The sequence below is a fragment of the Vicugna pacos genome, chromosome 19 (assembly GCF_048564905.1).
Source record: "Vicugna pacos chromosome 19, VicPac4, whole genome shotgun sequence".
In the NCBI taxonomy this organism is placed as follows: Eukaryota; Metazoa; Chordata; class Mammalia; order Artiodactyla; family Camelidae; genus Vicugna; species Vicugna pacos.
Window position 1 is genome coordinate 34989064 of NC_133005.1, and position 27459 is coordinate 35016522.

The 27459-nt window shown below is 46.6% G+C and overlaps 1 protein-coding gene and 1 long non-coding RNA gene across 8 annotated transcripts in view; one reads left to right on the top strand and one right to left on the bottom strand.

Annotated features, from left to right (window-relative positions):
• Positions 1–27459, top strand: part of EYA2 (EYA transcriptional coactivator and phosphatase 2) — a 231391-nt gene that overhangs the window by 199628 nt on the left and 4304 nt on the right. For 5 of the 6 annotated variants that reach the window (XM_072944335.1, XM_072944340.1, XM_072944336.1 and 2 more), the window contains 5 exons: positions 9172–9230; positions 12196–12356; positions 16102–16216; positions 17136–17257; positions 22292–22392. In XM_072944335.1, the coding sequence (XP_072800436.1) occupies positions 9172–9230; positions 12196–12356; positions 16102–16216; positions 17136–17257; positions 22292–22392 (558 nt within the window). Of the gene's footprint in view, positions 1–9171; positions 9231–12195; positions 12357–16101; positions 16217–17135; positions 17258–22291; positions 22393–24641; positions 24732–27459 lie in introns of those variants that run through there. The other variant, XM_072944339.1, reaches the window with a different exon arrangement.
• LOC116284331 (uncharacterized) lies at positions 9580–27457 on the bottom strand. Of its 2 annotated transcripts, XR_012061783.1 has the most exons (4): positions 27025–27457; positions 12203–12336; positions 11263–11614; positions 9580–11136 (listed from the first exon to the last, which is right to left on the bottom strand). It is a non-coding gene; the product is annotated as an uncharacterized lncRNA (long non-coding RNA). The 2 variants fall into 2 exon arrangements; XR_012061782.1 differs by having other exon boundaries at positions 9580–11614.

Here is a 27459-nt window from a genome sequence, read left to right on the forward strand (position 1 = left end):
TATTTCACCATGTCAGCACTGAGCTGCTCTCCAAGACGTCCTGCCCAACTGGCCATTAATGCAGTGCAGGCCACAGCCTCTTTAGCGCTCTTCAGATAAGTTAAACATTTAGACAATGCGAGAAAGATGGCCCAGGTTCCCTTCCCAGGGAGCAGGCCCCTCTCTGGCTAGGCTAGAGGCAGCATTAAGCAATCTCACTTTTAAAATATACTGGCCTCGAAGGAAAAGGAGTGGGCAGGGAGTCCATCTGGGCTCTGGAGAGAGTCATTTTTCTAAAGCAAATTTGTCAACAATTTTCTTTTCTGCATTCATGTCTCCAGTCAGCCAAGGACAAAAAGTAATGGGATCAGACCACCGTAGGGCAGATTGGGAAAACCCCAGCTGTCACCAGCTTAATCAGAATGGATTCTGATAGGTATTTGTCACCAGGCTTACTGTTCAGAAATGAGCAAGGATGAGAATACTAAGTATCAAAACCTGTGGGATGCAGGCAAAGGCTGACCCAGACAGACAGGCATAGCCTTAAATTACATTTTTAGAAAGACAGGAAAATTATTAAGAACTGGTAATTGAAAAAACCAGTAGATAAGCCCTTGGCAAGCATGAACAAGAAAAAAAGAGAAAAAGAGATCAGTAAACAGCATCCAGAATGAAAGAGTGGACATGACTGGAGATTCAGAGGAGATTCTTTTTTAGTTATGAGAATAATGTGTGCACTGTTATACAACAAACTTGAAAACCTAGAAGAAATTGACACACTTCAGGAAAATATAAATTACCAAAATTAACCAAAGGGTAAATTTAAAAATAAATAGCCAATGACCATGAGGAACTGAAATGGTAGTTAAAGATGTGCTCCCTTCAAAAAGGCACCAGGTCCAGCTAGTTTTAAACAAGAGTTTCACAAAACATCCAAGGAAAGAATAAATCCCATCCTGCACAAACTACAGAGCAAAGAAAAAGGGGGATGTTCTCCCTTGGTGTTTTAGGAGACTGACATCACCCTGAAACTAAATCTGACTTGGAGCCTGTGACAAAAGGATAAATTGCTGTCATCACTGATTAAAAGGTGGGACACTCCCGCCAGAGGCCCTGTGACTATGGAAGTTCCACTTGGCCCTGTCTGAGCTTCGTTTTCCACACTGGTGAAAGGAAGCATCGGGACTGCCGTTGGTATCATTTATTAGGCCAGCCACATGCCTCATAACACACCTGCAAGTGGATGCATTAACCATATTTCAGAGTTTTTTAAAAATCCTGGAGACCTTGGTCTGTTGCTTAAGAAGCCCCAGCTCTGAGACTCCTGTAGCAAGTAGCACACCCAGCACCCCGATTTTGGTCTCTAAACACCATTTTCCAGTAAAATGAACCAGGGCTCTTTGGAGAAGTAACTGATTTGAGGGCTGGGACTGGGAAGACACATGATAAACATTAGGGTACCAAAAAGTAAAGAAGTGCTTAAAAAACCTCATGATGATGGGCTATGTCAAAGGGACATAGGAAATGATTAGAAGAGTTCCCAATGGCCAGAACTGGAATAGTTTGAGTATTAAAACAAATAACATCGCATCTAACCCAAAGTATAAAATAAGTACCCATGAGTCCCTACTGACACAGATAAATGACTGAGTAAATAAGTAAGTGGGGGAGAAAAGACAAGTCTACCACACAGAGAAATTCCAAATAATGTATGTAGATTCTCCACCCTGAACCGTGAGCTTTGTGGAGTGATTTCCTTCCAAAAAGTATAACATGGAAAGGTTGGGGGAGTGTAAATTTACAGTGGAGAAACCTAGGAACACCACCTGAGCCAGGTGCTCAAGGTCAACATCAACAATAGTAAGTCATGTTGATAGTGTGCACCCCTGATGTGATGTGGTGAGGATGGTACTTGCACTTCTGTGATCTTCCTCACCAGAACCCGTAACTCCAGTCTAACCATGAGAAAAACATCAGACAAATTCCAGTTGAGAGACACTCTGCAGTATACCTGACCAGTACTCTTTTAAACTGTCACCAAAACAAAGACACATCTGAGAAACTAATCACAACCCAGAGGAACCTGTCCCTTTAAGACAAGACAACGAAATGTAATGTGGTACCTCAGATGGGATCCTGGAACAGAAGAAGGACAGTAGAGGGAAAACTAAGGAAATCAGAATAAAAAAATTGGTATTAGTTAATAATATAGTGATATTTGTTTATTGGTTGTGACAAATATATCATATGAATATATTAACGAGGGAAACTGTGGGGTATATGAGAACACTCTACTATATTCACAGTTTTCCTGTAGATCTAAAACTACTCTAAAAGTTTATTTAAAAAAAAAAAAACTAAAGACTCACAGGTGTCTAGGAACTTGCCCAAGGTCACACACCTAGAAAACATCAGGGCTGACACTGGAGCCCAGGAATGGGCCTTTGAAGGCCACCTACAATGTCTAGGATGGGTGAAACGGAATGTCTCTACCCCAGTTGTCTTCTGCCCCCGTTCCTGAGATGCATTAATGCGTAGCATCCTGACATGTCCCTGGAGTCTGGACTGAGAAATGCAATGTTCTGCTTTGCCTCTAAATTGCTTCATCAGCAGAGCTGACCATCCATGAGCCTCTTTTGATGGTGAACTCAGTTCACCTTAACCATTACTATACCAAGCACAGAGTCTGGGCCTATAGAATTCAAAATAGTAATACAATAATCAAGGCAAACGTATACATGGCATTTTCTCTGGCCAAGTGACTGTTCAAAGTGCTTCACCTGTATTGATTTATTCAGTCCTTATAAAACCTTATGTGGTTAAGTACCATTCTATAGCTCAGTGACAGACAAGGAAGTTGAGAGTCAAACAGACTGAATACCTTGTCCAAGTTCATTCAGTTAGTAAGCAGCAGAGTCAGAGACTGACCCAGATCCCAGAGTCTGTGCTCTTAACTGCTATATTCTCTGACCTTGCAATAACAAGTAAAAATAAAAAAGAAGGGGGGCACTACCTTTAGGGTTTCCCAATTTAGTGGCTGAAAGAAGAAATTAGGCATTTTATATCAGGCCCAGGTTAATCCTAGAGGCCCCACAAAGTGGGGAGACAGACAGAAGTCATTTGTCCTGACGTGGGGTGGAATTGGGGCAGTTTTTACAAAGGCAGTGACATCAACGAACCTTTGCAGGTTTTTGACAGATGGAAAGAGAAGGGAAAAGCATTCAAGGCAGAAGGAACAGTAAATGCAAAAGCCCTGGGGCAAGAGTGTGAGGGTTGTTAAAGGAACAGCAGAGGCTGCCGTGTCTGCAGTGCAGTGGGACAGGGGTGGGAGGTGGGGGGACAGGGGGTTATGAGTGGGTGGGTATGCAGACAAGCAGGGCCCAAGTCACAGTGAGGACTTGCTTTTACTCGGAGGGAGGTGGGAGCCATCGTGGGTTCTGAGCAAGGGAGTGACCAGGTCTGACTTCGGGTTTGCTAGGATCCCTCTGGCTGCTGGATAGAGACTGGGATGAGAGGACGGGTGCAGACTAAGGTTCAAGCAGGCAGAGTGAGGAGGTGACTGTAATAGTCTGAGTTGGGGGTCAGCAAACTTCTGCAAAGAGCCAGAGAATATTTGAAGCTTTGCACGTCATACTGTCTCAGTCGCAACTATCCAGTTCTCCTGATGTAGGACAAAAGCAGCCATAGAGAGTGTATAAATAAATGAACACGGCTGTCTTCCAATAAAGCTTTATTGACACAGGCAGGCCAGATTTGGACCTCGGGTCTTAGTTTGGCGCCGCCTGGTGTAGGTGGGTGGTAGTGATGGCTTGGACCACAGTGGAGGATGCAGAAGAGCCTCTTTTTTTCCAGTGATGTGATAAGTACCTTGAGGACAAGAGCCAGTTTTCGTCTTGAAACCTCCCCTCTTGACCTGTGCATCGTGTGTTGTGGTTCTGGGACCGTTGGAGGTGTTTTCATAGTCTTGAGATGGATGGATGGATCTTTGAGAGGCAGATGGCCTGCTGGGCTCCTGCTCGCCCTCATTGTGCAGTCCTCGGCATGGTTCAAGTTTCCTGGGCCAGGTGGCTTCAACAGTGGAAACTTATGTCCTGTAGTTCTTGAGACCAGAAGTTCAAGATCAAGGTGTCAGCAGGACTGGTTCCTTCTGAGGGCTGTGAGGGAGAATCTGGTCCTCGCCTCTCTCCCCGAGCTTCTGGGGACCTCAGATGTTCCCTGGCTTACAGATGCATTGCCCCACCACTGTCCTCATGGTCACATGACGTTCTCCCTGTGTGCGTTTCGGTCTCTGTGTCCCAATTTCCCCTTTTTATAAAAAAGGACACCAGTCACATTTCAGCCCACCCTCATGAGCTCATCTTAACTTGACCATCTGTAAAGATCCAATTTTCCAAATACGGTCACATTCACAGGTACTGGGGTTAGGACCACAGCATCTTCTGAGGAGACACAATTCAACCCCTAACAGACCTATTCCCGCACTTCTCCCGCCTCATTTCCTCCGCAAGGTGGACGATGATAGGCAGCATCCCCATTATTGTATGTGAAGTGTGGGGCAGCCCCCAGCAGCCGGGAGCTCATGAGTGCTAGCTTCCGTCCTCCAGCGTTAGATCCTGTCTCTGGCTCTCCTCCCCAGTGAGATATTTGCTTTTTCAAAAGCAGTATATGTTCGTATTATCCTTGTTTTTAAAAAAGAAAGAAAAGAAAGAAAGCACTTCAGTACATTTAAAGTCTCCACTGTCCACTAACCCAACACTAGTGCCTTCCCAGATGGAACTGCTGTTTCCAGTCTGATGTGTGAGCTTTCAGATCTATTTCCATTTTTGTACATGGATACGTGTATATATAATACCTTGTTTTGTTTTAATTGGTTTTTATAAGTATATACATCATGTGATACTGGATGTATCATTCTTCGGTGGTCTGCTTTTCTTCCCCTCCCCTGAACTGCAGGATGTCTTGGAAACAGTTCCCTGTGTAACAGTCCACCTCAATCTGAGCTGCTGGGTGGGAGTCCTCTGAATGGATATACCACAGTTCACTCTGCCACAGTCCAACCGGGGGAACTTCAGGTGTCTTCCAGTTTCTCACTGGGATGATGGACATCCCTGCAGACTATTCGTGGATGTTTCTCTGGGTCAGAAAGTCAATTCCTCAGCCCCCCTGCACTTCACCAGAACAACTCCTCTGTCTTTGCCAGGTGGTCCCACTCAGACCCCCCAGCCCCACCCCACCACCAGCCCCAATAGTCATACTTTGACTCCAGAGAGGGCAGAAGCACCTGGGCTGTGGGAAGCTGGCATCCTTTGTCTGAGAGGCCTGCCCCCCAGGCAGCAGAGTGAGGGGCAGAGGATCCCCGTCCTCCTGTCCTCTGCGTTGTCCCGCTCCCCTCAGTGCTGGCTCGGGGGTAACCCGATCCAGGTCAGCTGGTGGAGTATGAGGTAGCGTCTAGCTGAGCGTCATGGTATTTTATTAAGTCCGAAATGTGATCGCTACTGTTGTCACACTTTAGCGCCCCCAACAATCCCCTTGCAAATGAGGAAACCAGAGCCTCCCCACATACCTTTCCCCTGACATCAGGGAAAGCACGGGGAACCCTGTCCAGGGGCCTGAGCCCGGGTGACCCTCCGAGCAGCTTTCAAGCTTGAGGGAAGGACTAGGGGCCACTGGGAGGTGTTTTTCCAATTTCAGGCAAAGCAAGGGACTTGGGGGAAATCTGCTATTAATTTTTTCTCAATGCCTGGGTCTCTGAAGTCAGCTTTGGCTTTTAAATACAGTTTTCATTAACGTATTAGGATGGCTGGTCCTAGCATCCTTCCATCTGTGTAAGATTGCTCTGGATCAGAGGTCTCAAACTAGCATGCCCACAGGGGCCAAGTAACCAGATAAGGGAAAGTGAAGAAAACCCAGTAGGGACTGTGGAGGAGTGGAGATGGATGTTGAGACTAAGGACTGTAGGAATAGAAGAACACAAGCCCTACCTTGCCAGAGCATGGAAATTCCCAAGTAGCTGAAAATCTGGAGAGACAAAGGGAGTGAGGGAGAGGGAGGGGAGGAGGTGGGGGGTAGAGAGAGAGACGACTATTGTTCTAAAAATTGTTTTCAGCCCAGTGTGAGCTAAATAAGCTGTGTCTCCAGGCCAGCTTGCAAACTCTTCCCTAATTGAACCTTTCAACGTAGAGGAGAAATTGTCAGTCGAGTTTTTTTTTATCCCTCCAGAGCAGTGCTGTCCAACAGAATTTTCTACGTTGATGGAAACATACCATCCAATATGGTAGCCCTTGGCTACATTTGACTATTGAGCACTTGAAATAGGCCTAAGGAACTGAATTTTTTATTCTACTTCATTTTAATTGAATATAACTCTAAATAACCACATGTGACTAATCGCTACTGTATTAGCATGACTGTAGAGTCTTTAAATTGGGGGTGTGCCATCATGCTCAAGTCTTTAGGAAAGGACACCCGCTCTGGGGGAGGGGGATAACTTATACCCCAAGAGATTAGAGTCCTGGATATACAGAAAGAAAGGCAACACAGAATAATGAACAGAAAAGGTTTAGATAGAAGCCAGATGTCTGCTGGCTCAACAGTGATCACTCAGTGCCCCCGGCCCCCTGCCCCATCCAAAGAGTTTCTCAGTTGGGGTTAACCATGGAGCATCCGCCATGTTCTTTGCTGTCTGCTCCGACTCCATTTGCCTGTGGCTGACCACTAGGAAGCCGCTTGGTGGACCTCCCTGCTGTCATTGCCACCCAGGCCTCTCCAAGCACACCACTGCCCAGGCCCTGACCCACAGACATGCAGGGTCCCATCCTGCTTTGTCCCTGTCACAGAGCTGTGGGCAAAGTGTGCCAGGGACTCTGGAAACAAACCTCTTTCCAGTCCAAAGGGTTCAGCAAACCCCTTTCCAATCCACAGCCCATTCAAGGGGCCTGAGAGGGATCAGCGGCCACACTACCCCTTCCAGGTCCTGACCTCGAGCTCCACAAAGCAGCCCTGGCCGCCCCTCACTTCCAGTGCCACTGTCCCCACCCCCACCCCACATCTCCGTAACAATTATGTTACTTCTCTATATCCTTAAAAAGTTAACAAGGGAAAGTGTCCCATTATCCCCTCAGCAAAGCTCCTGTTCTCGAAGATAAATTCAAGCCTTCTCCTTGTGTCCAAAAGAGATCTGCTCAAAATGTTGCCAGCACCATGTCTTCCCCCAGCTTCTATCCTACCATCAAGGGAGATGTGACAACCAGCTTTTTCTCAGAAGGCAAGCTCAGAGTTCCAAGTGCGCCTCCTCTCCCAGCAGTCTTTGCAAGGTGGTATCTGCTTCCTAAATCTGTCTTGCAACCAAAATGTGGACGTTTACAAATCTTAACACAACAGTGAAAACTCTCATTTCTGTAGCCCCTGCTGTGTTCCAGGCACTTCTCCTCACATGAACCTTGTAAATCAGGTTTCATTATTATACCTCCATTGGCCAATCCGACCTCTGAGGTTCAGGGTGGTCATGTCACTTGCCCAAGGTCACACAGCTGGGAAGTGGTTGGATCTAGGATCCGAAACCAGGCGATCAGTTCTAGAGCCTGAGCTGTCACCCATACCACAGGGGCAGGCCCAGCACACTCACAGCTTTGCCTTAATGGACCAATCATCCGAGCGAATGGACTTCACGGTGGAGGCGGAGTTCAGAGGACTGGTGTGAACTGCGTGTAGCTTCCGTGGGGGCCGTCGCATCCCTCTGGACCCCTGGTTGCTCAGTGACACAGACCCACCCCTGCTAACTTGAACTGAAAAGTCAGTGTGTTCATTTCCCACAGCTGCTGTCACAAATTACCACACACTTGGTGGCTTCAAACAAACAAACAGTTCTGGAGGTCAGAAGTCCAAATTCAGTTTCACTGGGCTGAAGAAGTCAGCAGAGCTGGTTTCTTCTGGAGGCCTTGAGGGGAGACATTGGTGGTGTCCTTGCCTTTTTCGGCTTCGAGCGGCCATCTGTATTTCTTGGCTTGTGGCCTCTTCCAAGCACATCACTCCAGTTCCCTTCTCTCTGGTCACATACCCCTCTGCTGCTTATTTACCAGGACCCTTGTAGTTACATTTAGGCCCCATCTCAGGATCTTTAACTTAATCACATTTGCAGAGTCCCCTTTGCCAGACAGGGTTCCTGGGATTAGGACGTGGACATCTTGGAGGGGCCATCAGTCAGCCTACCACACTCAGGGTGGCCCTATCGCAGTTGTGGCTGGAGCCAGAAGACCAAGTAATGTGATCCGGGTCCCATCCCTCTCTCCAGCTCTCAAACTGTTTTCCTCTCACAGCTCCAGGTTTAATCCCACTGTCCAGCCGCCGTGGTGAAAGGAGAGCTCCTCTTTCCCAAAAGGCCAACGGCTGGTCCTCGTTGGTCCAGCTGAGACCACACACTCATCTCTGAAGCGATCACTGTGGCCAGAGGGACTCTGGGTTTCTCTGACTGGTTGAACCTGGGTCATGTGCCCACCTGTGTCATCCGCTCCCCTCCCCTCAGTTTTAACTCCCCTGTGTTAAGGGTTTTCCCCAAAGAGAACTGAGGTGTATGGGTGGCATAAAGCAGCATGTTATTGGAGTCCACTGAATGGTAACCCCTTGGAATGGTGCTTGGCACGTTATAGGAAGTGTTTGATAAATGATGGTCACAGATCATGGGACACAGAGTGGGACTTGGCAGGGGGTACCTCCAGAAGCTAATGCTTGAAGATTACAAGGTTCACTAAGCAGATGAAGGTGGGAGAGCTTTCCAGGCAGAGGAAGCACCTTGAACAAGGCAAAGGCTTCTACCGTATGGCCATGGCGACCACATGCGCTAGTGCACCTGGGGAAAGAGGAAGCCTGGTCCTGTCCTGTGCGTGTCCTCCCACTGTAACGTGGACAGCAGCCCCCTTCGCACAGCAAAACTAGCTTGGTTTGTGTGATAAATTATAGAGTCACCACCATCCCTTCTAGGCAACCTGCTCATTTACATGGAAACTGAAGGCAAAAGGGGGTGAGACTTAGCCCAAGGTCACCTAACCTTTAGTGGCAAAGTTCAGACCAGAATTCAGGGCTCCTGACTCCCAGTCCAGTGCTCTTTCCACCCCTCAGCTTATGAAACCAACTCTCAAAGGCTGCATCATCTTAGCCGGTCACGTTTCTCCCTTTTCCTCTTGCCAAATTTTGTAGGACTGTGACCAGATCCACGTGGACGATGTCTCATCCGATGACAATGGGCAAGATTTAAGGTAGGAATCTGGGGAGTCAAAAATGCCCCCCCTTGATTGGTTATCAAGCCCACCTTTCACAAGGAAGCAGAGAGGAGGGGCGGGCTGGCAATGGGGGAAGATGTGTTTGCCTCCAGCCAGAACTGGGACATGTGTTTCTCTGAGCTGAAAAATCACAACCCCGCCCCCGCCCCCTCTTCTGCATCACCTCAAATCACAGACTGAACTGCCCGCAAACTCTGCGACCCTGCTGTTTCTCTCTGTGGTTTTTCTTTTCCTGCTTACTAAAGTCCTGCATGCGTATTGTAAAACATGTCGTACACCTCTTCTGATTTTGCCTCCCAGAATCACCACCACCGAGAGTCTGATAGACCTTCCTCCAAGGTTTGACTGCATTTATTAACATACATATATTATTTAATATAAAAGTTGATACAGTCGATATTCAAAAAATTACCTTTTTTGAATGAATAAATGCTCTGTCTGGTTTCTAGGAGAAAACAATACTACAATATGAATTCCAGAAATAAGGTGCCCAATTGCTCAAAATGAGACATCTCTCACAAGAATGTGGCTGGAATGTTCCAAGCCTGCCCTTAGGGAGACTTTATAAAAACGGGACCCTAGTTAATCTGTGCTTATCCAAAATTATCACAATTCAACGCCTCTAAGCCCATCAAAAATATTATGAGACCAAATAAATTTTGCTTGTGGGCCAGTCATGGTAACTTCACTTAGTGTTTGCTTCCTGGGTGTATCTTCCAACTTTCTCCAAAAAAAAGAAATCAGAGTTTATGTTACTGAGCCCTGCAAGTCTTTTCAAAGCCCAGCACGATTAGAAGTGATGGGTGGGCATCGATCGCCTGCTAAGTTTTAATTAGCCATTGAGAAAATCCCTTCTGCAGTCAGGTCTGGCAAGGTGCACGGCTCCAGTGCTAGCCAGGACTTCTCAATTTATGGAGTAAATAAAGCCCAGATCAGGGTTAATTGTGTCCTTTCCATGAAGTCATCCCTGGGAACCACTCTCCCTTTCAAGGCAATGAGCAACCAGGGCTCCGTTTTTATAGTTTCCCCTGGAGCTGGCTGGCTGGGAATTTAGAGCAATGTTCCCTGAACCCTGACTCGTACTGAGCTGGTTTGGTACCTCACTTCAAGAATCTGCAATCCAGGGGTGTTTTTCCTCCCCTAGAAGCCAAATTCCCTGTTTTTTCATTCAAGAAATATGTATCACGGCAGATACTAACTACTATACATAAAATAGATAAACAACAAGGTCCTGCTGTAGAGCACAGAGAACTAGATTCAATACCTTGTATAACCTCTAATGAAAAAGAATATAAAAAGGAATATGTATGTATCACTGTGCTGAATCACTATGCTCTACACCAGAAATTAACACATTATAAATCGACTATACCTCAATTAAAAAAAGAACCGTCTATTGAGGACCTACTGTGTGTAAGGCACCAAGAATCAAATGCCCCTCATGTTTTTTTTTTTTCAGTTAACACTAAAAAACCAACCCTGGCAATGCCCTTATTTTGCACCATGCCCTGCTGCAAATGCTTTACTTGAATTAACTCATTGCATCTTCACAGTAACCCTAGGAAATAGTTGCTCTTATAATCATCCTCATTTTACACTTGGGGAATGAGAGGCACAGAGAGGTTAAGTAACCTGCCCAACCTCACACAGCTGGTAAGTGGGGGAGGCAGGATTCACGGACACCCTTCCCTGGCCTCCACCTCTTGGCAGAACATCCAGGCATCTCCCCAGGGGACCCTCTGAGTTTGTAGTCAGTGTTCTTTTGTAAGAATAAATTATCTAACCTTTCTGCACTGCCCAGGGAGTGGTCCATAAGGTGTTGTTCTACATTCCCATCATTACTTAAAGGGAAACTTCCGCAACATCCAGAGTCTCTGATGTCCTGTGAATGAAGGAGGAGGGTGTGCTCAAATTCCTGGCAGCAGGAACCCGATGAGGAGGCACCAACCTTGACTTCCAAATGGATCAGTCAAACCCACCCCCTGAGAGGCCGTGGGACCACACTGACCTGCTTCCCCCATCTTTTTCTCTCTGAAGAGACTGTGATTTTTTAAGTTTTTGGTACACACATCCCTTGTCAGGCTCTGGTTTTGCCTGGTGACACTGTAGCATAAGCTTTACTCCTGTGGTTCTGCAAGCCTGTACCAAGCTTCTGGTGGAGGGGAAGAGGCGTCTGTGGAGAGCTGGGGTTTTCCTTCTCACAGTCGAGCCGCTGTAGGTGGCGAACCGCCCACGCACTTTCCCCTTCTGGTTCCCAGCTGTCGCTTCTGCTGTTAACTCCGTGTGGCGCTCTGACTCATCCCCCATCCACATGTCCAACTTGTTAGTCCAGCAGCTGTATTCAGGGTGGGGGGTTGTATCTGCAAAGTACCAGCAATTGACTCTGCCGAATTTAACCAAAAAATTAACATAGGGAATTTCTATAAAAAAGATACGGAGATGCTCACAGAATAGGAAGAAAGGGTCAGCAGCCCAGCCTTACAGGGGAGGTGAAGCAGGGCAGATTTGGAAATCAAAGTAGTGGGCACTAACTGGCATTTCCTTCTGGAACCTTCCGTCAGGATGAACCAATGCCGGTCATTTTTTGGAGTTGGCTTCCAGCTTCAAATGCCAAAGGGGGAGAGAGGGAGGCTTTCCCTAGCTGGCCCGCTGCCTGCAGGGGGCGGAATGGCTCCCCACCCCCAAAAAGCAGAGATGCTTTTTGATACCAAAAGAAAGGAGAGTGAATGCTAACTCAGCAAGAGCAAAGGATGCCCCTGCTGTTTGGGAAGCTAATAAAAGTATGGCGCTGCTTTTCCCAGAGCACACAAACACACAGCACCTCCACCCGTTCAGGGACACAGGGGCACCCTAAGCTCCAACCATGGGTCCCATGGGGTCTGCGGTCTGCTGGTGAAGAGCCCCCACCTCCCCACATTAACAGTCTCCTCCCTCTCCCCAGCACGTACAACTTCTCCGCTGATGGCTTCCACAGTTCGGCCCCGGGAGCCAACCTGTGCCTGGGCTCCGGCGTCCATGGTGGCGTGGACTGGATGAGGAAGCTGGCCTTCCGCTACCGGCGGGTGAAGGAGATGTACAACACCTACAAGAACAACGTTGGCGGTGAGTGGGCCAGAAGAGGGCCGTCCACGGTGGTCAGAGGGTCTGCCTGTGCTCGGCCACAGCTCCAGGCCAAGGGAAATTCAAGGTCGGATGCTGTCACTTATATCTCACCTACTCTGTGCCAGGCACTGTTCTGGGAGGCTTATAAATCCTAGCTTGCTCAGTGTAATCCTCATGACGCCCCGAGAAGAGGGCACTAGGGTTTCATCATCCTCACGTTGGTGGGCAGAAGCGGAGGAATGAATGAAGCATCTTGCCATGATTCTATCTCCCCTCAATTGCCGTGCCTTAGTCACGACCAGTGTTTCTCCACGTACGGTCCTCAGACCAGCAGCATCCACATCGTCTGAAGACTTGGAAATGCAGATTCTCTGGCCCCACCTTAGGCCTGTTGGATCTGAAGCTGGGGCAGGCCAGCCCTCTGTGTCTTAACCTGCCCTCCAGGTGATGCTCATGCTCACTGGAGTTTGAGGACCACTGGCTTCAGCCCTCACTACTTAGACTGTGATCCACGGACTAGCCGCATGAGCATCACCTGGGAGCTTGTTAGAAATGCAGGATCTCAGGCCCCGCCCCCCAGCGACTGAGTCAGATCTGCATTTTTAACAAGATTCCCAGGTGACTTGTGGAAACACTCAAGTTGCAGGTGCACTGGGAGTCACTGATTCTCACTCATAGTGAAACCCGCAAGGAACGTCCAGTTTTGATTTCCTTGGCCTGGCTGCTACCCAGGCATCAGGACTCAAGTTCCCTGGAGGACTCTACTGTGCAGCCAAGGCGAAAGCCACCGACTTCAGCAGCAGGAGAGTGTTGGTTATCACACTGAACAAAAAAAATCTGGAAGAGGCTGGAGGCAGGATTGGCTCGGCAGTGACCAGGCCATCCATCACTGTTCCTGGAATTCTCTAGTTGAGTGGTTCTTAACCAGAAATGCTGCTGCTTCTCCCCCAGGAGGCATTTGGGGATGTTTTTGATGATCACAATGTCTCTAACCAGCTACTGGCCCATAAAGGGAGGAGGTTTGAGTAGGCAGCTAAGAGTATCTTCCAAATACACCTTGGCCCCATCCCCAGAAAGAGTAGAGTCCCAGGAAGAATTCAGGGTCTCCACCTGGACAGAACCCACTTCTGGTCCCAGCGCTGCCCCTTTCTATCTCCCTGAGCCTGTTTCTAAGTTTGTGAAGTGGGGGTAAAAATAATTCCGCTTCCCTGGGTTATGGAGCGGTCTGTTGTTAATGCACACAAAAGGCAGGACCCTGTGCCTGGTGTACAGCAGGCACCTGGTAAACAACATTTATCACTAGTTCCTCACAGTTTTGCTTGGGAGTCTTTTAGGTTCTCCTGTGTCTTCCCCGGACAGACCATCAGTTCTTCGGGAAGAATTTTCTGTCTTGTCCATGGCTGCAGGCTTGGCAACAGCTAATGTTTTCTGACTGTTTTCCATGCCAGGCTCTGTTATGAAGACTTTTTATCTAATAGCTTTTTCGCTCTTCACAACATCCCTATAAGGTAACTGCTTTTCTCATCCATGTTGTATGAAGGTGGAAACCGAGACCAGAGAGGTTAAGTAACCTACCCAGCATCACACAGCCCAGGCTGGCTACTCCCGCACCTCTGCCCACATTCTGTGGCCTCTCATATCCAAGTCTGTCGACTGCACGAGTGAAGCAGAGAGCTTCTGGGTTGCCCTGCCTGCTCACCCACCCCTGCACACAGAGAGGAGGGGATCAGCTGTGCTTGGGGTAGGGGAGACAGGGATGGGCCATCTGCTCCCCATCCAGGTTAAGCCCCAGGAAATGCCCAGGGCTTCTGTCAGGCTGTGTGGCTCTTCCATAAGCTGAGGGGAAATTACCTGATGTGTCAGCAGGCGAGGGGCTTGTGGCTGGCAGGACGCCAGTGGGCAGCCCCCCTCCCTCTGCCCCTCCCCTGGCTGTTTCTGCATTGCAGAACCAGGCTGGTAAGGGCTGCGGCCATCAGCCTGGGGGGCTCACCACAGCCAATAGGATTCCAAGTGTTCCAGACAGTGTACTCAGAAAAGAAACGTCTGTGAGATACAGAATGAAAAGAGAAAAATCCTTCTTAAGTCAGCATCTGGGAGGAGTGGTTGGGTTCAGAGAACTTTGCCTGATTTCACACACACACACACACACACCCCCGCCGCGTCCTATGTAGCCCTGAGCAGGTTATTTGACCTCTCTGTGCCTGTTTCTTCGTGTGTAAAATGAGGCTAATGATCCTGCCCAGCCCACAAGATAAATGTCAGCATGACGTGAATTAGCAGTGGAAGGTGCTGAGAACAGTGTCGCCACACTGTCAGTGCTTCTTAAATGCTACTCTTGTTATCCGAGGAGGGAGACCAAGTCTGGAGGGAAAAGCCATGGGTCAGGAGCAAACAAACTATAACTTGATGCAAACTTCAGGTTTGTAACAGATACAAAGTCAGAGTGGTTGACCAGCTAGATACTCATGGCAGCAGGCGTAGGAAAGTCTACTGTAAACTGTAAAGTGCAGTACCCCTGAGATTTTGTATTGTTAAGGGCCCTAGCTCAGGAGCTGGGAGAAGGTGCAGAGAGAAAGGAAAACCAGAGGCCACCTGCAGCATTTTGTCCCAATGAATGTGTTCTCCCTTGAACAAATACTGCATGTGTTTGTTGAAGAGACACCTGCTACAGGGGCTGGTACTGTGGTGGTAAACAAGGCCAACTTGGTCCCTGCCTCACAGAGCAAACATCAAACACAGAATCTCGCAGGTGTGTCTTAAATTATAGTTGTGACAAGTGCTATGAAGAAGAGGTACAGTATGTTGAGAGAATAAAGTAGACTTGACGAGGACAGGCCTTCCAGAATAAATGACATTTGAGTTTGAAGGACTTAGCCAGGCAAGAAGGGAAGGTAAGATAAGAAGAGGGGTGCGGGTTCTGAAATGAGGTGTGCAAAGGTCCTGAGGCAGAAGTACACTTGATGTTTCAAGGAACAGAGAGGAGGGATGGGATGGAAGGGCATCAAGGCCATAGCAAGAGATGAGATTGGCAACTAAGTAGGGGCAGAGTCCAGGGCTGTGGAGTCTGAACTTTCTCTTAAGGACCCTGATAACTGAGAGAATGACAGATTCAGAAAGACCAAGGAGTGGGCTCTGGAGGTCAGCTGCCTGGGTGCCAAACCTGTCTCCCTTATTTCCTCCCTACGATGAACAAGTCAGTCCACCTCACAAAGCCCCAGTTTCTTCACCTGACTTACACAATGTTACAGGTCAATTATATCTCAATTTTTTAAAAAGAAGAAATAAAAAGAGTGGTCACCTTTAGGGCTGCTGTGAGAATGAATGAAATAAGTTGTGTTAAAAGCACAGGGCCCTGCACATAAGCACTCAGTAAATGTTAGTCATTATTTTTTGTCTCCACTGTAACAGTATAAGCTCTGCAATCTGCATGTTTTATTCATCTGTGTATGTTCTGTGCCTATTACAATACTGAACACATAGAAGACACTCCCAAATTCTTTGTTGGATGGATGGATGGATGGGTGGGTGGATGGGCAGATGAGTTGGGTGGGTGATCGCATGGGTCAGTCAATGGATGGACTGATCTGTCAGTCCCAAAATAAGATTAAGGTCACTGGATTAAGTTGACCTTGGGTGTCATCTGATTTGAAACCTCAAGTTACAGCAGCTAGACTCCCCTTCTACTCCTGCTCCCCCCAGACCTCTAAAATGGTAACGGCCACACCTTTATTTCCTTTGTCCACAGGCTTGATAGGAGCTCCCAAAAGAGAGACCTGGCTGCAGCTCAGAGCTGAGCTGGAAGCTCTGACTGATCTCTGGCTGACCCACTCCCTGAAGGCACTAAACCTCATCAATTCCCGGTAGGTGGGAGCCCGCATTTCCCTTTGTGCCACTGCACCTGCTCCCACTCAGAGGTGGCGGCCCCTCCATTTTCACACTTGGAGAACTGGACTCTCCAGATTCTCACTCGCACATTTTCCAGATTTGATAAAGCAGAGGTGTACAAGGCACCACGGCCCATAGCAGAGCAGATGCTGCAGAGACTTAACAGGGTCCAGCCAAGTTGAAGACCTTTGTACAAGGTCCATCTTGTCCCATCTGCTCTTGCCCACAACATCACCCTCTGAAAACCATTTTATGGGATGTCACAGATCATCCGGGGGCTCTTAGTGAGGTCAGGAGGGTCCAGTTTCTTCCTAGGCCTCCCAGTAAATTGCCTCTTGCTCTTAAATAGGATCCCTGGGGCTAGAGAACAAATTACCCTCTGCACCAACATCAGAATTCTCGTGACCCAATCTATGAATGGCTATGAAATGGCAGCCCATGAGCTGAATCCATGTGCTGATGTGTTTTATTTCATATACACTTTGTCCTAAACCTGGGAAACTAAATCCATAGCTGCAGTTTCTAGGATCTCTGAAAATGTCAGAACTGCTGTGTGCTATCCAGTTTACCCCAGTCCTCACTGCTCCCTGTTGTCCTACACTTGCTCTTTATCACTCATGTACATTTCCAATAGGTCCCTGTAGCTGTTTAAGTCTGTGGCCCTTGCAATAAGCACTTGCTTTTGAAACAGAAAAAGTATCATACTTGTGTTCGATTTCAATGTGTCAGGAAGCTAAGAGGAATAGCTGAAGAGTCCTTGGGCCCTCACCTGAAGATGACTTAGCCAGAGGCTCCAAACCCCACCAGAATTCCCACCAACTCTAGGCTCAGGCTGCAGGGGGAGGAGGCCTGTGGGACATTGGGATTCTGACCCACAGTCTCCTTTGTCCTTAGGCCCAATTGTGTCAACGTGCTGGTCACCACCACTCAACTGATTCCTGCCCTGGCCAAAGTCCTGCTGTATGGTCTGGGCTCCGTGTTTCCTATTGAGAACATCTACAGTGCAACCAAGACAGGTAGGGGGACCGGGCCTCAGGGTGGTGCAGGGAGGGAGGGTGAGGTCAGCTTTGCATGCTGGTTATGGGAAGTTTAATGAAAATGGCACTAGGGAAGTTAAAGAACTTGTCCACAGGCATGACTCAGATCTCCAAAATAACTCCTATAATCCACTTGCTTTAAGCTTCTGCTTCCAGAGAATCAGTAAGGACCACAGTTTTCCAAAGTGTATTTATTAGTTAGGCTACCAGTAAAGCTGTATCACGAACACGTCCCAAGTACAAGGGCTTAATCACTATACCAGGGTCAGAGCTTATTTCTTCCTCAGATGGCCACAGACCAGAGTGAGTGATCCAGGCTGACTGGGTGACTCTGTCCTCATACTCACCCAGGAACCTGGGTCCTTCCCATTTTATTTTTCCACCATCCCCTGTAATTTTATTCTCATGTAACATGGTCAGATCAGAGTCTGCCATATCATCATTCCAGCTTATGGGAAGGAGGAAGAGTAAGGAGCAATGCACATCCAGTATTTTAAAACCAAGACTCAGAATGGGGTGCATGTTACTTCTGCTCACCTATTGGTCCAGCTTAGTCACATGACCACAACTAGTTGCAAAGGAAGCTGGGAAAGGTGGCCCATAGCTGCTACTAAGGAAGAGAAGGAAGACAGTTCCCACCCCAGCGTGGTACATGAGGTGGTGTTAATTTAGGTGGTACAAGTCATTAAATGATCCTGACTCTATCCTTGAACCACACAGAGAAAAAACTATTGTTTCTTTTCACTACTCTTTCAAGGAGAGTCTCAATTTAGTGTCATCCTGCTTTAACGCCTCTAATAGTTGCTAATCTCCCTTATTAACAAAGAAAACAAGGCTTAGGCTCAGAGCTTCAGAGCTTTCATCAGATAAGAGAACTTAATAACTAGAAATTAACAGCATCATTTATCATCAGGTAAGTAATAATGGTTTTAAGTGGGGGTGAGGCTGATTTTTTATTCTTGTATCACCTAAAAATGTATAAAAATACAAAATAAATCTAGCCAGTTAACAGATTTTTAATTAGAAATTTTTACCCTTTGTTTTATTCTGGAGCAAAAAAAACCAATTTATAGTATGTGCTTTGGAAGCATTTTCTTAGAGCGGTTTTGCCTTTACTAAAGGTCTAGGTCTGAACATGACATAAAAGTGCCTTTAGATTTTAAAATCACAGATGTTCAGGCCATAAATGGCCGTTAGATTCGATTCTGAAGCAGTACCTTGTGCGTACTTTTGTTTTCTTCCTGCACACCTCTAGTTGTGTACTTTTAGGCTCATTTAGAACCTCTTTTTTTAAATAATATATTTTTAATTGTGATAAAATATGCATAACATAAAATTTACTATCTTAACCATTTTTAAGTGTAGCATTCAGGAGCATTAAGTACATTCACACTGTTGTGCAACCATCACCACATCCATCTCCAGAACTCTTTTCATCTTATAAAACTGAAATTCAGTATCTATTAAACAACAACTCCCCATTCCTCCTCCCCCTTGGCAACCACCCTTCTACTTTCTATGAATTTAACTGCTCTAGCAACCTCATATAAGCAGAGGCATACAGCATTTTTCTGTGACTGGCTTACTTTACTTAACATAAGATCCTCAAGGTCCACCCATGTTGTAACATGTGCCAGAATTCCCTTCCTTTTTAAGGCTGAATAATATTTAATTGTATGTCTAGACCACATTTTGCTTATCCACACATACATCGATGGACATTTGGGTTGCTTCCACCTTTTGGCTATTGTGAATAATGCTGCTGTGGATACATGTGTATAAATCTCTCTTGAAGACTCTGCTTTCAGTTCTTTAGGGGGTATACCCAGAAGTGGAATTTTGCATCATATGGTAGTTCTGTTTTTAACTTTTTAAGGAACTGCCATCCACAGCAGCCACTGCACCATTTTACATTCCCACCAACAGTACCCACGGATTCCAGTGACTCCACATCCTCACCAGCACTTGATCTTTTCTTTCTTTTGATAACAGCCATCCTAATGGGTGTGAGGTGATTGGTTTTCCTTTTAATTTAGTGATTCTACTCTGTATTTTTTTTCTACTCTGTATTTAAATGAACTTAAGTAAAAATAGAAGTGTGAGTTGATTTTAAGAGAAAAAAATAATGGTTCTTGGATTTGGTCACAGCTGAGGATGTAGTTCTGGAATGTTTGAGAAACACTGGTCTGGGACAGCATTTCTCAAGAGATGACTCATGAACAAAGGATTCAGTCAGTGGTCAGATAAGCTTGGAAACTCACAATGAACATGAACAAATCAAAGACTCCATTAAGTCCTGTAATAAAACTTTTTAAAGCAAAGTTTCATTTGACAACAGAATCTTTTTTCTGTTGATCCTCAAGAAAGGAACCTCTAACTCAGTCATATCCAACAACTTCGCTTAACCCAGGGATTCTGCGTCCACATCAGAGGAATCAAATGCTCTCAGGGAAGTGGTAGATTGGTTCTTGTTTCCCACTTGGGGTGCCTGAAGATCAAAGAACTATGAGTAGTCAAAGTTGAGATAAGACAGAAATTTAGCTTCTAGTTCCTTGTTTTAACATAAAAATCATTTTTTCAATACTCAGGTTTCTGCTATTAATAATGCTGTATTAATAAATATTCCCCAACATTCGGTGGCTTGCAGCAACCAGTTTTTATTTCTTGCTCATGAGCTGGTGAGCCAGCATTGGCTCTGCTGGACTTGATTCCAGGATGTGCTCCACATACCTCCTCATTATGGGACCAGCAGCCATCCAGCAGCACAGTCTTCTGACAGATGGCAGATGTGGACCACCCATGCAAATTTCTCGTGGCAGGTCCCTAACAAACATTCCATTTGTCCAGTCAAGTCACATGGCCATTTCAGTATCAGTGGGGTTGGGGAACAGGCTCCACCTACCCTAGTGGGAGGCACAGCAAGGAAGTGTACTTCCATTAACTCAGAAGACAGTGGTGACCTACTGCTTTGGCCCAGCCTGTGCTCTTAAGGGGAGAAAGCAGACTGCAGACAGATGGATTCCTGCTTAGCACAGTGTAACAGAGTAGTTCAGAGACCAGGCTGTGAGGCAGGCGGCCTGGGTTTGAATCCTGACACTCCCCTTGCTGGCTGGGTATCCTGCACAAGTGATTTCACCTCTCTTTGCCTCAGCTTTCCAGTCCGCGAAGTGAAAGACCACAGTACTTCTAAGCATATGATAAAAGTGAAACAGTGCATGCAAAACAGCAGTTTAGAAGTTCCCAGCAGAACATAGTGCTCAAAAATTAGAGCTGTGTGTTTTTTTAAATTTGGGGGGGTAATTAGGTTTTTATATATTTATTTTTAGAGGAGGTACTGGGGATTGAACCCAGGACTTTGTGCATGCTAAGCATGCACTCTACCCCTTGAACTATACCCCTTCTAGAGCTGTGTTATTATTATAACTACTACTATGCTCATCTTCAAGGCATTTTAACAACCCTGAGCCTCAGTCTTCTAATCTCTAAAATAGGAATTATATACAACATCTTCTTTATCCATTCATCTGTTGATGGACACTTAGGTTGTTTCCATGGTACATATAGACAATAGAATACCACTCAGCCATAAAAAAGAACAAAATTTTGCCATTTGCAGCAACATGGATGGACTTGGAGGGCATTATGCTAAGTGAAATAAATCAAACAGAAAGACAAATATTGTATGATATCACTTATGTGGAATCTAAAAAATAAAATTAGTGGCTATAACAAAAAAGAAACTGACTCACAGATACAGAGAACAAACTCCTGGTTACCAGTGGAAAGAGGGAATCGGGCGGGGGGCAACACAGGGGTAGGGGATTAAGAGGTACAAACTATTAGGTATAAAATAAGCTACAAGGATATACTGTACAACATGGGGAATACAGCCAATATTTTATAGTAACTATAAATACAGCATAATCTCTAAAAATTGTGAAGCACTATATTGTGCACGCATAACTTATATTGTATAGCGACTACAATAAAATAAAATGCAAGGAGGGTGGGTTTGGCTCAGTGCTAAGCATACGCAAGGTCCTGGGTTCAATCCTCAGTACCTCCATTTAAAAAAATAACGTATTTAATTCCAGTTTCTTGAGGATTGCTGTGATAGTTAAATGAATTACTGTAAACCAGTGGCTCCCAATGGACTGAGGGGTCCTTTTGCCTCCCAGGGAACATTTGGCAACATCTGTAGACATTTTTCGTTCTTAAACTGGAAGGTTTGCTACTAGCAGGTAGAGACAGAGATGCTGCTAAACATCCTTCAATGCTCAGGGCAGCCCCCACAGCAAAGAATTAACCAGCAGAAAATACAAGTAACACCGAGGCCGAGAAATCCTGATGTAGGTGAAGCGCTCGGCAGAGTACAGGGTATATTGAGTGAGTGAGTGACAGCTGCTGTTACTACGGCTGTTCTCATTATGATTATGGTTACTCAATTTGCCGACAGGCAGGATGAGCTAAAATCTGAATTCAGTGTGCCCGGATTTATGCTGCTGTCTGGGCACCTGAGAAGAAGGAAAACACGAAAAAGTGATTATTTACAGGAAACAAGAAAAAAATGTCCAAAAGAGTCACATGAGGGCCACTCTCGCCAGGCTTCCCACCTGCGGACGTGTGAATCCCGGCACCTCTGCGTCCTAATTCTGGTATCCTGGGCAGCTCACTTCACCTCTCAGAGCCTTCTGTCCTGATCTGGAAAATGGGTCCATCACAACTACCCCGGACAGCCACGTAGACACCAGAGCCTGCTTACCCCACCGCACTGCCTCTTCTGCTGTGTCACCGTGGGCAAGCCACTTAACCTATCTGTGCCTCTGCCTTGTCCTCTGTCACCTGGGGATGGTGACAGTGACACTTCAAAGTCTGTTTGAGGATGCAGTGATAATCCCTGGCCCTTAGGAAGATGACTACACACAGCAAGTTCTTAATTAGCAGTTATTATTCACCACCAGCCTGGGTCCTCACCAAGCGGCCTTTCTCTCTTTCCTTCTTCCGTGCTTGCAGGGAAGGAGAGCTGCTTCGAGAGGATAATGCAGAGATTCGGCAGGAAAGCTGTCTACATCGTGATTGGCGATGGCGTGGAAGAAGAGCAGGGAGCGAAAAAGGTACTTCCTCCTGTCCGTCTCCCAGACTGCTTCTTCCTTCTCTCGAGCCTGTCTGCTTCCCAGGCTCTGTGCTTGCCGCTCTGCTCCCATTTAGAAATCGCAGAAGCATCCTGAGTAATTTCCTTCTGCAAATCCCCCTCCAGGCCTTTGGCTGCCGCCTCTGGTAGCCCTGCATTGTTTCTGGGACAACTGCTGGGGAGCCCAGAGCCTCTGCATCAGGGCAGGCTGGTGGGGGGCTGGTGCACGTGTGTGTGTTTTATTTAATACTTACTGATCATATGTTCCAGGAACCCTTCCCAGTTAATAAAGACAGCATTAAGCTAATGAAAAAGAAAATCCTGCATTTGTGATCTCAGGCCCATGAGGAGAGGGGCAAGGGGCTCTGGTGGCCGTGGCTCTGTTCTTGGAAAAGAAACAGCTGCCAAAGTCCTGGGTCTGGACCTGTCAACAGCATCCCAGAGAGCCTGCCACCCCCCAACCCAGAGGCCTGGGAAGTGGATTGTTAATGTCACAGAGCTTAATTTGGGGGGCCTGGTTTCCCCCTTCCCTCCCCAGAAACAAATTCCAAGGAAATACAAAAATGTTTAGGGTCTCAGCGGATGAAACCCACAAGAAGAGGGAGGGCCCCGAGGGTCCTAAGAGACCAGCGCTTAGAAGCCTTTGCATATACTGTTCCATCCACCTGGAAGGCTCCTCCTCTTCCCCAGCTCTCCCAGACTCATCCCTTAAGCCTCAGCTTCAGCAACACTTCCAGAGGGAAGAATCCCCTGCCCCGCAGTCAGCTCCCACTCTGATCTTCCAGCTAAATCAGGCCTGCCTGCAACTCCCTCCCCAAGCTGTTCACACTCCTCCTCCTCCATCCTACGCATGATGAAAGGATTACCTGTGTAACTGGTAGCTTAGTCACAGATTCTTCAGCTAGTGTGTAAGCTCCGTTAGGTGAGCACCTACTGTGTGCCAGCCAGCATCGCAGACACCCGGCGTTCTGCAGTAAGCAGAACAGACAGGGCTCTTACACCTCCCTCAGCTCACAGGCTGGGGACAAGCAGGCAACACATAAGTGTAACCTGCATGTCAGATGATGTCCAGAGCTTTGCAGAAAAATAAAGCAGAGAAGAGGAACACTTGGGGTGGGGCAGGCTGTAAGTGTAGATAGTGGTCAAGGCAGGTCTGCTAAGTGACATCTGAGTAAAAACGGAGGAGAGGGAGGGAGCCAAGTGAGTATCAGAGGCAGGGAGTTCCCAGAGGAACCAAGTTCAAAGGTCAGAAAGCTGGAGCTTGGGCAGAGAGCCAGCATGCCCACAGCAATGCCCCAGGCAAGTGGGGGGGGGGTGGCAGGAGGTGAGGTCAGGGAGGTCCCCAGAGTCCTTTGGAAGGACTTCAGCTTTTACTCTGAGCACTTCTTTTTAAAGCGTATTTCCGTAACTTTAAAAATGAACTGGGGTTGGAGGGGAGGGTATAAATCATAATAGAGCATGTGCTTAGCATGCTTGAGGTCCTGGGTTCAATCCCCCTTACCTCCATTAAAATAAACAAATCTAATTACCCCCCCAAAACAAAACAAAATAAATTTTTTTAAAACTTAATAAAATAAAAATGGGGGAGAGGGGACAGCTCAGTGGTAGAGTGTGTGCTTAGCATGCACAAGGCCCTGGGTTCAAACCCCAGTACCTCTGTTAAAAAATAAATAAATAAACCTAATTACCTACCCCCCTCCAAAAAAATAAGACCAAAAACAAACAAACAACAAAATAAAAATGAACTGACAGAGAAAAAAAATGTTAAGTAAATAACCCTTCTCAAGGTAATACACCAGGATATGGCGTGAACCACATGAATTAGTGCATGAATCCAGGAATAACATGCCAGTCAAGAGCATGGTCTCTGTGGTGAGACTGTGTGAAGCCCACTGCCAGGGTCGGAGGGGGTTTCGAGAGCCCCCCTCCCCTCTTCCAAGTTCAGATCTAATTGAAAACTCTGCGTGGAACATGTGACAGTGATCACAGGAAAATTTTGCTTCTATCAAAGTTGGACTGAGAGCCAGCTTAGCCCTGTGGCCGTGGACACCCCTGTACCTGCCTTCCAGTTCTCACCTGGAGGATGACAGGACATCCATGGGGCAGTGGCTGCCGTCCTCCCACCATCTCACCAGTCAGAGCGGGTTGTTAGGGCGGCGGAGCATGGATTTTGAAATGACCATTTACTATTACTAATGGATAATAAAACCTTCTTATAACCATAATGTCCAGGAGATCAACATCTGATGACATCAGAGAGAAAAAAAGGGGAAAGTCATGTATACTCAAAATAACGTGAGCTTCAGTATGTAAACGTTTGGGCACAAAATCCCAATGCTCCCACCGAAATGCACCATCACTGAGGATGCGACCCAGCAAATGCAGAGGGACCCAGGTGAGCGGTCTGGGCCTCACACGAAGCTGGTGAGGTGCTGCGGCCACAATGTGATTGCTCCAAAGTGCGAAGCAACTGGAAAGGTTCTCAATAAAACAAAATATAGACTTCCCCTGATTTATACAGTAATTGCAGCCCTCGAAAATTTGGGGTTTATTAAGCATGCAAAAGATTCTTTATATTTATAGTCTATGTATATACATAAATAGATACTCTATATGCCATACTTAAGATGGAGTTAAGGTGTATGCTCAGGTTATTATGAATGGGTTTGTACTTCTTTATCTGGCAGGATGTTTGAAAATCATTCAGGTCAAAGGTGTTTGGGATGAGGCAGAATGCCTGCCTCCACTTGCCATGCCCCCAAATCATGATGACAGTCAAAAATAACACCCCTAGACAAAACATTCTCTGACATCAATTGTAGCAAGGTCTTCTTAAGTCAGTCTCCCAACACTAGAAATAGGGGGGGCGGAGCCAAGATGGCGGAGTAGAGAGACTCATAGCTCACCCTCTTCCACAAATACACCAAGGCAATAGAAATAAAAGCAAAAATATTAACGAATGGGATCTAATCAAACTTATCAGCTTCTGTACAGCAAACGAAACTGTCAACAAAACAAAAAGACAGCCTATGGACTGGGAGAAAATATTTGCAAACAATGTGACCAACCAAGGCTCAATTTCCAAAATAAACAGCTCATACAGCTCAATAACAAAAAGGCAGACAACCCAATCTAAAAAGTGGGCAGAAGACCTACATAAACATCTCTCCAAAGAAGACATACAGATGGCCAATAGGCACATGAAAAGATGCTCAACATTGCTAATTACTAGAGAAATGCAAATCAAAACTACAATGAAGCAGCACCTCACACCAGTCAGAATGGCCATCGTTTAAAAGTCCACAAATGATACATGCTGAAGAGGGTGTGGAGAAAAGGGAACCCTTCTACACTGTTGGTGGGAATGTAATTTGGTGCAGCCATTATGGAAAACAGCGGGAGATTCCTTAAAAAACTAAAAATAGAGCTGTCATGTTATCCAGTAATCCCTCTCCTGGGCGTATTTCCAGAGAAAACTAATTTGAAAAGACACATGCACCCCAGTGTTCACAGCACTATTTACAATAGCCAAGACAGAGAAACAACCTAAATGTCCACTGACAGATGACTGGATAAAGAAGATGTGGTGTTATACATATATATATATATATATATACACATACACACACACACACACACATATATAATATAACACAATATATATATATATATACACACAATGGAATACTACTCAGCCATAAAAAAGAATTAATGCCATTTTCAGCAACACCGATGGACCTAGAGATTATCATACTGAGTGAAGTAAACTCAAAGACAAATATCATATATCACTTATATGTGGACTTTAAAAATAAATGACACAAATGAACGTATTTACAAAACAGAAACAGACTCACAGACATAGAAAATAAATTTACAATTACCAGAGGGGAAAGAGGTGGGGAGGGATAAATTAGGAGTTTGGGATTAGCAGAAACAAACTACTATATATAAAATAAGTAAACAACAAGGTCCTATGATATAGCACAGGGAATTATATTCAATATCTTGCAATAACCTATAAAGCAAAAGAATATATATGTATATGTATGACAATCATTTTGCTGGATGCTGGAAACTAACACAACATTGTTAATCAACTATACTTCAATTTAAAAAAAATTTTTTTAATAAAACCCACACCATTAGAAGTGTCCACAGTCAGCCCTAGAGGGCAGGCTTCTCCTGTGAGAACTGCTGGTCCCGGGTCGCCCTTATGTAAGGGGCCAGGAGGAGGGGTGAGCTAAGGGAGGTGATGCCTTAAATTATGGATCGCGGGCACCCCCTCACCTCCACCTACAGCTGCCCTGCTCTCACAGAAATATATGCCCCAAATCCCAGCCCTGCCGTTGTTGGCTGTGTGGCCTTCAGCCCATGATGCCCCCTCTCTGAGCTGATCGTTTCCTTATTTGTCACAGCTGCACATAGGGCCCAGCAGAGAACCTGTTAGCCCCTCAGGAGCCCAAAGCTGTGTGCTTACTACTCCGCAGGGCTTGGGGAGGGGGAGAAGGCGAACTCCACCTTCAGAAACTCAGAGCAGCTTCTCCCACCTGGGGAGCCAGCAGAGCAGAAACACACGAACCCCAGTTTTCACACAACAGGAACACTCACCCACCTCTCTTGTTTGCTCAAAGCGCACGGGAGAAGCACGCTGCCGACACGCAGCTGAAGGGCCCGGTGGGGTGGTCTCCAGCCGGACTCAGGGTCTGCGGAGTAGAGTCTGGTTTGCCAAAGGGGCCAGACTGCGGCTTCGACAGTACAGAGCTTTCTTCGTCTCTCGTCAGCCGCCCGGACAGCTGGGCCAGCATCAGGAACCCGCCCTCCTTCTGTCCTGCTGCCCTGCCAGCCCCAGAACTGCTCTTTCCACCAAGCGCAGCACGGCTCCTCGCCAGCCCACGTCCACACTCCAGCCACCCGGAAGCAGGAGTGGAAAGGGTCTGCCTCCTTTTAAGAGCACAGCTGAGAGAGATGGACGGCTCTGCTGCTCACATCCCATTGGCCAGATTTGAATCACATGACCCTGCCCTGCCGCGAAGATAGCTGGGAAGTG